This window comes from Melospiza melodia, chromosome W (assembly GCF_035770615.1).
Source record: "Melospiza melodia melodia isolate bMelMel2 chromosome W, bMelMel2.pri, whole genome shotgun sequence".
Lineage (NCBI taxonomy): Eukaryota > Metazoa > Chordata > Aves > Passeriformes > Passerellidae > Melospiza > Melospiza melodia.
In genome coordinates, this window is record NC_086225.1 from 10163270 (window position 1) to 10178226 (window position 14957).

A 14957-nucleotide genomic window follows, 5' to 3' on the forward strand; every position below is an offset into this window, starting at 1 on the left:
ATTATTTGGCAGTTCCTATGTGCCTTCATTTCACTATACCCAAGGAAGAAATTTTGAGCACTATTGTGGATCCTAGATTTCAACAAAACTTAAAAGCACTTTGCATTACTACTTAGAGGAATTTTTTAGTGTTTTTATCATGTAATATATCTTTCCTTAACATGAAGTTTGTAATTTCTATGTTACTCACTGCTTTGTTTCATTATTTTCACTCTTATGCTTGAAATTTAAACAATTTTGTTTTAATAGTGAAAGATATGCTTGTCTTCTTTATAAGCAGAATAATTCTGCAGCTACAGTTTCAGTTCAGCAACCACCACATGCTTCTACTTAGCCTTCATTCATATGACTGATTTGAGATTTGTGGAACCACTTGCATGATTTAAAGTTAAATCTCTGTATGAATGGAGTATTGAAGCCTTTGTTTGGCATGACACAAGTGAAGCTCACAACTAGACATAATAGATGAAATGGAATATAAAGTGAGTCAGTAAGGTCATTGATATTAATCATTTTTGGTAATATTACATTCTTCTTAATGTCATTTTTAGCACATGCTATTTGTTAGTAAGACAATTATTTACTACTTTGTTGTTCATATTACATATCAGTTGATTCTTTAAAAAAAGTCACTGTCTTGAACACTGAGTCCAACAGTGTGGCTGTTTCATTTTGTAGCTCCACACATTTAAAGGCAAGAAGCAAGCTTTTAAAGCTTTGTGATAATACTTATGATTACTCAGAAAGATGGAGCTTTGTGAATGAAAGAGCACAGAAGCAGGTACAAGTTAGTGTGTACTAAGCAGAGAAACAGAGCATCTGTAATGGCTTGTATACAATTTTTAAATGGTCACCCATAATGCACCTGATCTCTCATAGTTCAGTTGTGTATGTGTCTAGGAGAAAAAGCTGAGGAGTTGAAGGGGAATTACTGCCATAAGATTCTTACTTTAAAAAGAGATTTGAGTAATCTCCATCATCTTTTACCACAGCCACACTTCTTTCAATTCATTGTGCCAAACAATTTTTAATGTTGTAACTGATTGATGGATGAGGGCTACAAAACAAAGTATCCATGAAGGTATTTGTTGACTGAAACTTTAGAATGACAAAAAATGCACTTGAACAATTTTTTTAAATTTTATACCTCATTTAAACACATTATTCTTTTTTTTCTTCCTTTTTTATTAGGAACTATCATCATGAGTTTATTCAACAATTATTCAGATGCAATAAGTTCATATTTTATTTATAAAAACTGAACATTTCAGAATATTTTATTTCAGTGCCTTCAGCTTCACTTAAAATGTGAAAATGGCACTGCATCTTTTGAATGAGGAAACAGTGGTGAATATTTTACCAAAAAAAGTCTTTGCTACAATTGTTCAGCAGACATTTCAGAAGTTACTGGTATCAAGTTAGAGATTTCAAAAGATACTGCAATTGAAAATTTTAACCCATAATGTGCTTTGTTAGTGCTTGAAATGTTTGGCCTTTGTCCATTTTCTTTTTTTCCTCTTTTAACATATTTACAAAGGGCAATTAATTCACACTGAGAGATATTATTTTTTCCTTTTAAGCAGAAGAGCATTTTAATCAGTTTTACTTCTATATATGTTTTGAGGGGATAATACGTACTCTCTTTCCCTCCCTCCTCTCTCCATATTTTCTGTCACAGAACTTCTTGAAATAGGAGTAACCTCAATAACAAATCTTGAAGGTTGGGTGGGACATCCTTTGGATCCAATTGGCACCCTCTTCAGCAGCCTAATTGAAGCCTGCAGCGTAGATGATGAGAGCTTCCATGGATTCTCAGACTTCACAGGTAAGGCCATGCAAAGGGACCGATCTTCTCTAAGTCTTCAGTAACAAAAGACATTTTTCTACCTTACCTTTCCCAATTAACATCAAAGCCAGTGTCTTTATAGTATAAGAACTCACATTTGCATTCCGTAAGAAAACACAAGGTAAAGAAAATGTTTAAACTAAAACTGTTATATGAAGCCTTCAAAAATTACCAGTTACTCATTCTTGAAGGCAATTCAGTATTTTACACTTGAAATAAAACTGAATGAGTTTATAGCAGCAACCCTCTTTGCATACATTATCCTCTTTTGGAGAAATTACAGGAAATCACAGAATTGTTGACGTTGGAAGGCTTCTCTGGATATTGTCTAGTCCACTTACTCTGATCAGAGCAGGGTCACCTAGAGCAAGTTGACCAGGACTGTGTCCATTTGAGTTTTGAACAGTTCCAAGAATGAACACCATACAACCTTTCTGGGCAACCTCTTAGTGTTTGACCATCCTCACAGTAAAAAAAGTGGGGTTTTTATACTCAGATGGAATTTCCTGCATTTCAGTTTGTGCCCATTGCCTCTTTTCCTGTCACAGGATACCACTGAGAAGAGTCTGTCTCTATTTTCTTTACATTCTCCCATTAGATAGTTGTATATTTTGGTAAGATCCTCCTGAGCCTTTTCTTTTCCAGACTAAACAATCCCAGCTGTCTCAGCATCGCATATGGGAGATGCTCCAGTCCTTTAATCATCTTTGTGGCCCCTCATTGTATCTGCTCCAGTAGGTCCATGGGGAACCCAATACTGAACATGGCACTCAAGTGTGGGCTCACCAGTGCTGAGAAGAGGGGAAGGATCACCACCTCCAATGTGGTCCAGGATATTATTTGACTTATTAGCTACAAGTGTACATAGTACTTCAGAGTAATGACAAAACACTTAAAATTTATAACATACATGCTCTATAAAATACATGGTTTGTAAGGGTTAGGAATTGGAAAATAGCATTGTAGTATAGATACATGATTTTGGACAGGATGTATATGCCCATTCTAACTTCAGTATTGCTTCTCAGGAGCTTAACTGATTTATTCCTATTCTCAGCCTCTTTCCACCTCTGTGGTAGTTTCTTATCACTTTCTGTGTGGTCAGAAACTTGAGTCATTCCTCTACCTATAGATCCTTTATATGTACATCCCAAATCTCCTTGGGGCTTTTTGTCAAAACTGATTTTATTAAATTAGATTTTCTTCAATAAACTTCTAATCTCATATCCACCAATTCTGGAAGAACTTTAATTAAAAGAAATCAGATTCTTTGCAATTAGAAAAAAGAACCCAAAACAGCCCCATGAAATAAATGTAGTGTGTGTTGAAATGTAAATTCCCCCTACACTCATATATGCAATCTACTAAATGCATTTTGCCATCTCATTTGCTGCAGCTGTCCATCTCCTTACATCTGTACATTGCAAATTTTTGTTCCCAAACTAGACTGTAAACTGCTAGAGGTTGATATAGCATTTTGTCATATGGTGTATTGGTGAAGTGCCAAATCAATCAGTAGTACTCTTTAAAGCAATTTATGGCTTGGTCTGTGTGGAATTTACAAGTAATTTTTACTAAAAGTAGCATTTCTAGTGCTAATAGAAGTCAGAAACATTATGTGTGTTTATCATAAATGCAACTAACAAATGAAAAAACATGAAGAGAGCTTTAGCAAACAGAATGTTTTAAAATTGTGGAGTTCCCAGGCCTACTGTATTTGCATAATCCTAATAGCTTCAACTGAAATCTATGCAGGTGTATAAGCACCTTCCCTTTCCACTTATACAACATCAAAGCTTTAAGGGCATACAGAAATGGGTTAGGGAAAAAATTGAAATAGATCACCCAATGTTTGCCTTATTAACACAAAGCTGGAAAAACTGCCTTTCTCCAAATCATGCAATTTAAAATGAAAACTTTTATTTTTACTAGAGTGGATTTTTTAAAAATCTAATTGTTTTGTGTATTTCTGTGATGTGAAATTGGATCAGGTAGTTTATACTGGATTATTGGATATTGAGATTGCACTCATAATTTAAATATTTTTTAAAAATTGATACTGACAGAGGAAGAATTTGAAAATGTAGCATTATAGACAGATTATGGATTTTAATGATTTCCTGATGTGTTGTTCTTTGTGTCGCTCTTTACAGAGAACACGGGGCAATGCAAATCTCTGGAGTACCAGCACCTGCCTGCACACAAGCTTTTAGAAGAAGGGGAATCTTATTTAACGCTGGCTGTGGAAGTAGCATTGATAGGGCTGGGACAGCAACGAATAATGCCAGATGGCTTGTATGCACAAGAGAAGGTTTGTCGAAATGAGGAACAGCTCATTTCTAAGCTACAGGAAATTGAATTGGATGATACTCTGGTGAAGATTTTTCGAAAACAAGCAGTCTTCCTATTAGAAGGTAGCTCAACATAGATGCTATCTGCTTTTTAAAACTGTCTTCACCTACACAAGCCCATGGAATTAGTATTCCAGTGGAAACTGCCTTATATACTTAAGATGTTTTTTGATGTAGAACTCCGGCAAAATTTTATTTCCAATCTCTTATGAAAATCAAACATATTTCAGATATCACATGACCGTGGAGATATCTACTAACATAAAAGCCTTTATTTTTATTGCATTTTCTTCTTTAGATTTGTTCAGTATCCAGGCTCACAATTTAATAATATAGACATCAGTTATCATCAACAGTTCTTGGGTAGTAAATTTCAAAATGTCATTTGACTCCTGAAAAATGACTGGCAGCTTTGTAAATGTATGAAGATTTTTACCTCTATTCCCCAGTGAAGAGCTCAGAAAATTCACTAAAATTTGCTGGGACAGAAATATAACATTTCCTTTGTAGCAATTAGGAATATGAGTTGCCTCTGAAGTTTGTATCATCCCTGAAAATTGAAATATATGGACAAATATTAAGGCTTATGGCCTGGTCTCATGACTAAATTTTGATTAAGACAAATAACTTTTGTTTGGGAATTGTAATTGTGTATTGCAATAAAAACTGTACCAAAAAGTGCATGCTTTTGCCTTAGCTTTTAAAAAGGCTTGACATATAACACTTAAGCCTTATCTTCAAAGAGTAATCTTGTGGGTTCTAAGATTGCTATTCTAGTTTTTGGGGGTTTTTAACTGGAGGGAAAAACTTTAAAGGAACTAAGTATCTAAAGGTGTGGTCCAAGTTTTCAGTGCTTTCTCAAGAGATGGTGAGGAGTTGGATACTGCTCTAGGTCAGTTGTGAAGATTGTTACAGAGCAGTCAGGTTTTGCTTTCTTTCTGTAAGACATTTGTCATTTAAAACTATTTCTTTAATGGAGGAGATGCACTATGTTGTTTAGGGTTCTCAGCTTTGAGTCACTATTATTGACCAGATCCTTAAAAACTTTGGTACCTACTGGTGGTACCATTTGAAACTGTAGAGAAGCTGCACCATAAGGAGAGTCGCTGCTTTATGGCGTTTGAACAAGAACAGCTTCTGGCTGGATCCAGCTATTCACGACTATAGAGGGATCCTATGGATTATAAAATCAATTTGCTGTATCTGTTTATTGGTCAGGATGCTGTATGAGGAAAAGGCAGGATTTTTCTCAAGTGTTCTCTGATACTTGTAGTTTACATCTGTGATCAATGATATACTTTTTTACTTAGAGTAGTAAATGAGTGATCATAGCAAGAAACCTACTAAAATAGCTACCTACAAAATTATTGTGGTGAGCAGCATGCAACAGTGGCCTTGCATTACTATGTGTTGAGAAATCTGGCTTTTCTGCAATAACTTCAGTTTACTCCAGGTTAGGCAGAAACTGCCAGATCACATGGAGGAAAAATGTGCAGTGATTTACAATTCTAATCATATCCATTGTGATTTTATAGTTGACGTTCTGTAGATATAATAAAGAAAGTTTAATCCAGTATTAGGCTAATTTCTATGCTGTTAATGCAGGTTAATGCAGATTAATGCATGCTGTGTGTAGTTACCATTTGAATACATGGGAAAGCAGAACATAAGACTGTGTTGCAAGAACTGTTCTATTTTTTTGTTTGACTGCTAAGTTAATGGCAGAATATATTTTCATATAAATGCTTTGTCATTTATTCTCAGTCTTCTGAGTTTCTGAATGGACCACCAACTGGCAAACAGACATGAAATCGCTTCTTTCATACAAGCAATGACAGCTACTTTTGAACAGCTTTCAATTTAAAATGACTGAGACACACTGTCACCTACTTAATCTTCATTGATGTTTACATTGTGAATATCTCCAGCCTTCAGAAATGGCCACCTATGGAGCTCAGATTTTTTTTTCATGCCTAGTGATTTTTACCTTCACATTTTGTGCTAAGGCACCAGTCAAAAACATTGATGAAACAGCTGTGCTGGTCTAAGTTGTTAACATTTCTCTCTCATGGAGTTAGTGATTCCATGCAGCAGAAGTGGTTGAATAAATTTTGTGAGTACTCCTCATCTGCTTCAGTGAAGGGTCAGTCATGTTAGTTTGAACCACAGCCAGAAACCGATACATGTGACTGCAATGAAAGAAGTGTTGGACAGTCATCCATCCATCCAATCCATCCATCCATCCATCCATCCATCCATCCATCCATCCATCCATCCATCCATCCATCCATCCATCCATCCAAGTGTGATGGGTTGGAATCTCTAGTAGAGGAGGAAGTGGTAACTTCTAGGACTGCTGGCTGCTATTTGTGCAATAATTGTCCATTAATGCTTAATTTAAGATTCTTATTCTGTATCTTGCAATGTTTAACATCTGAACCTCTAGCCACTGAAGTAAAAAACTGCTTGACACAATGTTCCTATTAATAAGAATAACAGTGTTAAGGTTGCAAGAACAATGCAAAAATGGAATTCCTATGCACTATGAATAATCAGAACTCAGCAGTTTCATGCAATTTTTTAAAATTGTCATTTCTGTTGTCATTCTTAACACTGTTGTTATTAAGTACTGCACTGAGTGTGAGCAAAATCTATTGCCTCAACAATGGGAATAGTTTCCCCACAACAAACATAATTTTTAAGATTGTGTGGCTATAATAGACTAACAAAAGCAACTTTGATGCAAGATCTTACCTAGTCTTCTCCAGAGACCAAGTCTAGGCCAAAGGGTTATTTAAATGCCTAATGTCAAGTGAGACATTAATAAGGATCAGGTGCTGCTGGACTGATTTGTCATGTAAATTCAATTTAAAATACCTGGTTTTCCACTGTAGCCACTTATTTTTTCCTGTGGATTTGTGATAAGACAATTATGAACCAACAGAGGGTGCATAGGAATTCACGTACATGATATAACTACACAGAGGCAAAGCTAGAAAACCTTCTACTTTTGCATACCATAGATTTGCTGAATGAGCCCCATGGAGCCCTGGGACCATTCTGTCATTTGTATGTGCATTGGTAGTGTGCTTAGTACTACACAATTTGCAATGTGTCTTGCTGTCACAAAGAATAGATGGCATTTAATATCGTTGTAATATATTTCACAGACATATCAATAGAACTTTACCTTTTGTACAGCAAGCTCTCTCTGAATACCAACTCTAACTCAAGGTGTAATGAATGGGTTCTAAAGGTCCAGAAGTTGAGTTTTAACAGTCTATAAAGACTGATATTCTCTTTTTCTTTCCCACAGCTGGACCATATAGTGGTTTAGGTGAAGTCATCCATCGAGACAGTGTTCCAATGCACACATTTGCCAAGTATCTTTTCACCTGTCTCCTACCTCATGATGCTGAATTGGCATTCAAAAGTGCACTGAGAGCCATGCGGTATGTATTCACAAGTCATCTAGAAAGAACACAAGTAGCGGTTTGAAAAACGGGAAAAAGCTTGGTAGTGAAGACCTAGCCTTTTTTTCTAAAAGCATTGTTCTGTTTAAGGAGAAATTACTTTGGTTTTGTCATCTGTAAAAGCAATCGATGTCTGTACTAACTACAGTATAATTTATAAATGTACAATTAGTGTTTATATACAACTATAAAACAGCATTCTATGTTACAAATCCTTCTAGAATTCCACTATTGGGACTTGTGGTTTTGTATTGAACAACAGCTTTAGCACATGTGTGTGTTCTTTTACTGATGTGGTTGCATGTGTATAATGCAAGTGGCAAGGAAATGAGCAGAGGCATCCCACTAGCAGTCTTAGGATCATCTGCTGTTTAGCTGCTTCCCCTCACTTTAAATACTGATCATGATGTCAGATGGTCTGAAATATCCCTTTGGTCAGTTTGGGTCATCTGTCCTGGCTGTGTCTCCTCCTAACTTCCCATGCATCTCCAGCCTCTCCCCAGAGTGGCAGTACAAATAGCAGCAAAGGCCTTGGCTCTGTGTAAGCCCTTCTCAGCAATAACAAAAACATCTCTATATTATCAACTCTGTGTTCAGCACAAATCCAAAACACAGTCCCATACCAGACACTGGGAAAAAAATTAACTCTATCCCAGCCAAAACTAGCACACTCTAGAAAGCCAAATGAGGAGAAAATAGTCCCATGTTCAAAGGACTAAATGGGAAGGCATGCATAGGAACAAAACATAGCTACCATCAAGTCAGGGCAAAGGTCTGCATAGCTTGTTTGGAGTTTTGTGCCTCCAAGAGTGTCTAATAGTGGGTGTTAGGGAAGGAATATAAGAAATATGAGAAACAGCTTTGCATACTTGCTACTTAGCATTAGAATTTTTGAATTTGAATTTTTAGAATTAGAATTTTAAAAATATCAATTTTATAAAGTACACTTGTATCCTTGTATTCAATTTCAGTCACTACCTTAAAGTGTTTCTCAGAGATTGTGGAGAGTTTTCCTCCTTAAACTAAATGACCGAGACCATATTAAAAGGCTAGAATAGACATCTCTGAGTAGCTTTTCACAGTGCACTGAATACTTCAGTGAATATTATGGCAACATGCCATTCCTCTTGAAGAACTGTTTGGACTTTCCCAAGAAACAAATCATAACTGATAATTTCTTTTCTGGAAATTTCCTTTTTCAACTGGAAAAACAAGAAAGGCACTGAAAAATCCAAATCTCTAGTTGATTATGGGGAGGTCCAGCCATCTTTTGGCATGAAGCTGCCATCTTGGCCAAAGAAGTTACTTCTCAAACAGACCAGTATTAGAAAGAGTTATCTTTTTGTTTCTAGCTGGTAAAATAATAGGAGACATCAGCATAATCAGGGCTGTTCTCCATAGCTCTCTTGGCATCACTTTTAAGGCAGATGGGCGTTGGGCTTTTTAATATTATTTACTTATGCATTTTTAATATTTGTAATATATTTGGCACTCTTAAGAAATATGGACTGCTATCTTGAACTTTGAACTGCGGTGACAGAAGATGCAGACACTTTCTATTTCATGTCTGTCTGTGTTCCTTGAAACTTCTCAAAAATTCTTATAAAGAACGTTAGTTACTTTTTCCATTCACACCAAAGTGATACTTCAGTATACAAAACACTCCTGATAAAAACCAAATTAATAACTAACTAAACCTAAATGTTGTTTTGAGGTGGGGAAGGAAGAAAGAAAAGAGGAAGATTGAATGTTGTAGTGGGTTGACACTGACTGGACACCAGGCACCCACCAAGGCCACTCTCTCACTCCCCTCCACAGTTGGACAGGGGAGAGAAAATTTAACAAAAGGTTCATAGGTTCATAAGGACCAGGAGAGAGCACTCATCAAATACCATCACAGGCAATACAGGCTCAACATAGAGATATGCACTGAATTTATGACACTAACAAAATCAGAGCAGGATAACGAGAAGTAAAATAAAACCTTAAAAGTACCTTTCCCACAACCCTCCCTCCTTCCAGCTCTGCCTCCTACCCCAGCAGCACAAGGAGACAGGGAATGGGGGTTATGGTCAGTTCATCACCTGTGTCTTCTCCTGCTGCTCAAGGAGAGGAGTCATTCCCCTGCTCCACTGTGAGGTCCTTCACATGGGAGACAGTTCTCCTCGAATTTCCCTGATGTGAGTCCACCTCACAAGCAACAGTTCTCTGCAAACTGCTGCAGTGAGTCCATTCAACAGGCAACAGTCCCCCCCTAACTGCTGCAATGTAGGTCACTCTTCCATGGAGTGCAGTCCTCCAAGGACAGGTTGCCCCAGTGTGGGACCCTGTCTACACAGGTCTCCCTTGAGATCATAGCCTCCTCTCAGGCATCCACCTGCTTTGGCATGGGGCTCCTGCATGGGTTGTGGGTGGATCTCTGCATCCCCATGGACCTTCATGGGGTTCAGGGGAGCAGCCTGCTTCACTGTGTTCTTCACCACAGGCTGCAGAGGAATCCCAGCTCTGGTGCCTGGACCACCTCCTCCCCCTTCTTCTTCACTGACCTTTGTGTCTGCAGAGTTGCTCTTACATGTTCTCACTCCCTTCTTCTCAGGCTGAAATTACAGCTGCACAACAATTTCTGGTTTTCTTTCTTACATATGTTACCACCATTTCTAGTTGACTCAACCTTGACCAGTGGCACATCCATTTTTGGAGCGACCAGGGATTGGCTTTGCCAGACACTGTGGAAGCTTCTAGCAGCTTCTCACAGAAACCACCCCTGTAGCTCCTCCACTATCAAAATCTGGCTGTGCAAACCCAATACAAATGTGTATCTCATGTTTGTGAGGTGGAATGGATCAGAAGAGGGAAATTTACCCATCTCTTCCTTTATGGCATGGGTAAAATGTTTCCACATAGAAATCTGCATGGCTGCTCGTGCTTTTAGAAGTCAAACATATTTCTTTCTTCACTTGAACATTTATGAAAGAAGCTAACTTCTCAAGATGACAGCTAGTTGCTCTCCAGACATGTGTTAAGTGTTAGTCAACACAGGTCATTGAGCCATGATGACAACTCTGGAGTATTTTGCCTCTCTGCATTCAACATCATCTGTTGCAATTTCTTTTCTTTTCTTTTTTAAAATTTTCTTTTAGTGTGTGGAACACTCAGTGTGAAATCAATAGAATTTGAGACCATAAGGCCTTTTGTGCATGCACCTCAGGGCTGCAAGGACAGGGTGTGCTATCCTTGATGGTCACTTTTGTCAACAGTTCTCTGCTTGCAGCACTGAAACATATGGAGTACAGCCTTGGAGAATGTGGATCTGCAGTGACCTAGTTGACTGTTCACTTGGAGTATGAACTCAAATGTTTGGCTTCATTTGGCTGATTCCCTGTTAAGCCTGAATTTCAACCCAGGCTTTGTGAGTCAGCCTTTAATGGCTATGTTTAATCACAAAGTAGCTTTGCTAAGACCTAACTAAATAATTGATGTTTCAAAGGGAAAAAAAGTGAAGAATGCTAAATCTGCTTGTGCTTGTTATAATGTTCCCTAATCTTGCCAAAATTGCATGAAAGCCACCAATTCACAACAGCATTTCTTTTCACAGCAAAGGAACATAGAAGCTGGCAATGAAATTCAAAGTGACAGGAAATTTTCCTTTCAAGATCTTTGTCCATTTGCTGTTACTCATAACCTAATAATCCTTTTTGCATTATGTTAGTTAGGATTTTTCCTGTTTGTTTAAACTATTTAATAATGCATTTTTTTATCCCCCTTTTGTGCTTGGAAAAAATCAACTAGGGAATTTATATGTAATTTATTTTTACATCTATAAAGCTATATAGAGGTGTCCTCCTTCCCCTCACTTTATATAATGAGCATGAGGCCATATGGTCTGAAATATCCCTTTTGTCAGTTTGGGTCACCTGTCCTGGCCGTGTCTCCTTCCAACCTCCCATGTGCCCCAAGCCTCCTTGCCAGCTTGGCAGTGCAAAAAGCAGCAAAGACCACAAATCAAAAACATAGCCCCATACTAGCCACCATGGAGAAAATTCACCCTACCTCAGCCAAAACCAACACAATTACTTAATTGTCTTATGAATTCTTACAGATCCCTGCTGATGTAGGCATGTTTGGCAAATGAACTTTTAAGATTCCCCAAGAAAAGAAGTGGTTTTCCAATATCTTTATACCCCAAACCGCACATTTAATAAACAAGGTCAAGTGTTCTTGCAGCTTTAGTTTTGCTTATGAGTAACCTAATATAATAATGATTTGATGAAAGAGTATTTCTTTCTTATTCCAGGTTGCTAGTATTGGAATCTATGGCTCCTTTGGGAGATACATCCCGTCCACACCACATTGCATCAGTTGTTCCAAACCGGTATCCCCACTGGTTCACCCTAAGTCACATCGAATCCCAGCAGTGTGAGCTGGCATCTACCATGTTGACAGCAGCCAAAGGTACATTGCTGTCAATTACATACTGAACTAAGTGCATGCTTTTAATGTTTCATTAAATAAACAGATTATAAAACTTGTGTTTTGGAATTCAAATGGCAGCCTAACAGGAGCTTGAAATGGGAAAAACAAACTGAACTGACTTAAACCGGTCACTTAATTTTCTAGAAAAGTGGTTAAACTAGCTACATAGTAGCCAGATGGGTTTCATTTGAGGCTGATGAGACAGCTTTTTGTTCTTCTGACACAATATAGAGTGGGAAAACCAAGAGTAGACAAATCACTTCTAAAATTCACAAATCAAGATGACTTTTAGCCATGTACTACACTAACACCATCAGACACCAGGGGAATTTGTGGTCTTGTATCTTTTGTTCATGTAATTTCATTATGGAAGGTTTATAAAATTAAAATGGGTATAACTGAAACACTGTACTATTTTGTAGCAAAGGCAAGCTCAATTATAATGCATTTCTGTATGTTTTAGAAGCTTGTTCTGTTTTGGTGATTCTGTTTACACCTTGCAGGTGATGTTCAGAGGCTGGAAACAGTGTTAGAATCCATTCAGAAAAATATCCACTCCTCATCACACATCTTCAAACTTGCCCAGGATGCATTTAAAATAGCAACACTCATGGACAGCTTACCAGATATCACTCTTCTGAAAGTTTCTCTGGAGTTGGGACTTCAGGTATTTCCTTCGTTCATTATTACTACAGTAGAAGACAGGAATTTGACCCTGTGTTGGTGGGTACAGCTCTTTAAGTCACTGAGAAGCCTCTCAAAGACCCTCTTTGAGCTTTGTCTGGAATTTTTTAATTCTGTTTTCTGATGTAAAGCACAGTTAACTGGCAAATACAGAGCAAGGATCTGTGCAGTCCCTTTGTGCAATTTGAGTGGAAGAGAGAGCTTGGAGCAGCTGGCTGAAGGGCATTCCTCTGTTCAGGTGTAAAAAAAGGACCAGTGCAATGGGTTTGGGAGTATATGTAGGGATGCCTAGAGAGCAAAATTATTCTGCTTGCCAGAAATAATAGTATAATTGAATAGTTTGGGTTGCAAGGGACCTTTAAAGGTCATCTAGTCCAACCCCCTTGCAATGAGCAGGGATATCTTCAACTAGATCAGCTTGTTGCCCGATTGATAAATGACACAAAACAAAACTCGGATAAGTTTTGTGGGTGCTTTATAAAGGGCCCGGGGAGCTGGGGGACTCACGGCCCAAAAACCCGAGCCCCCAAATTATCGTATGGGTGCTTCCCTCTTATACATGTGATTCACAACAAAGTCTCCAAGAAACAGTTCCCCGTTCCCCTTGCCTAGTCTCCAAGAAACAGTTCCCCGTTCCCCTTGCCTAGTCACAGACCCCTTGTGATACATTCCTTGGTTCACAAACAAGATCATTAATCTTCTGCTTATCTTATTCTAAGAGCATTGTATGCTGCCTCCAGACAGGTTAGCATTCTTACTTTCCTGCACTAGTTTAAATATTTAATAAATCCCTAAGACTACCTGCTAGGTTACACACAAAACCCAACACACTTTCAACGGCTATAAAACTACTTTTTAACAAACCAATTCACACACAACTCACTATAATTAAATATTTTGCTAAATTTCATTTCTTTTCCAACATTTCCCCCCTTTTGAGCATCCTTCAGTCCTGCTGCAAGGATGCTCAATCAACAGTATTGACAGTAACATCTTCATAACGAGGTGGGGAGTGTTCTTCATTCTGCCGCCCGCGGGTCATCGCCTTCAGCAACCAGAGAGATCGCCTCTTTTCCTTTTCGATCACACCTAAGAGGCATCTATATACAATCCATATAGTCACTAAAAATACTAAAAACATTAGTACATACTGTATAGCAGACGTAATCCAGCCAGACAGGTGAAGCCCCAAAGAATCAAATACTGTTCCTATCCAGTTATGCTGTGCTTCCTTTTCAATTTCCTTGGTTTTTGTTTCCACTTCTGCCAGTTGAGAAATATCTTTCTCAGCTTCAAGTGTAACATTTGGAATGTGTACACAGCAATGATCTATTCTCCTACTCAGGTAACCACAAACTCCATGTTCCTTTAACAGTAGCAAATCCAATGCCATTCTGTTTTGTAGGGTCATTCTTGATGTAGCTTGCAATTGCAAATTTAGATCTTTAAATCCCTTCTTAGTAGCTGCTGCCAACCTTTCTGTCTGTCCTAACAAATTGTTGAGCATTTCCCTGTTTCAATATGTCGCTACCGGAGGGAATAATGACTCTAATATCCATCCAAATTGTACTCCTGAGCCAGGTTCATGCCACTGCTCCTCTAGGGATTCTTCCCTCTTTCTGAGTCCTTTCCTTTGGATCAATCTATTCTGTTTCCAGTATGGACACAATGTGGGAACCCCTAGGGTGATTTGTGTTACTGATCCATCTAGAGGTAAATGTGTGGTCCACTGTCCGTGTCCCAACACCCAGACTAGATTTCCAGGACTGTGCACAGTAGTATATCTGCAATCTATAGGTCCATCCATGGACTCTCTGCTAACCGTGTGATCATACCCCCTACACTCGCATCCCCACTTTAATGCCATTTTCACCGGTACCAATCCGATTCGGTCTTCCAGTGTATCACATGTAAAAACCTCAGTACAATTCCAATCCTCTTTCTGCGGTCTGAACTCTCGGGAAAATGTAGACGTGATAAGGGCCCTGTAATGTGACTGATTCTTTACTCCTGACCATTGGATGCACCATTGTACTTCCCCAAGGTAATTATAGTGTTCCAAAACACTAGGTCCCCATAATGTCTTCCAACTATTCCAGGTGTCAAAATTCTGTGTGACATTCTGACAAC

General features: G+C 38.2%; 1 protein-coding gene across 1 annotated transcript in view; it reads left to right on the forward strand.

Moving 5' to 3' along the window:
• Positions 1–14957, forward strand: part of LOC134431454 (zinc finger SWIM domain-containing protein 6-like) — a 338553-nt gene that overhangs the window by 264236 nt on the left and 59360 nt on the right. The window contains exons 8-12 of the mRNA XM_063179466.1: positions 1679–1825; positions 4000–4260; positions 7514–7649; positions 11965–12122; positions 12647–12810. Coding sequence (XP_063035536.1) covers positions 1679–1825; positions 4000–4260; positions 7514–7649; positions 11965–12122; positions 12647–12810 — 866 coding nt within the window. The remainder of the gene's footprint in view (positions 1–1678; positions 1826–3999; positions 4261–7513; positions 7650–11964; positions 12123–12646; positions 12811–14957) is intronic.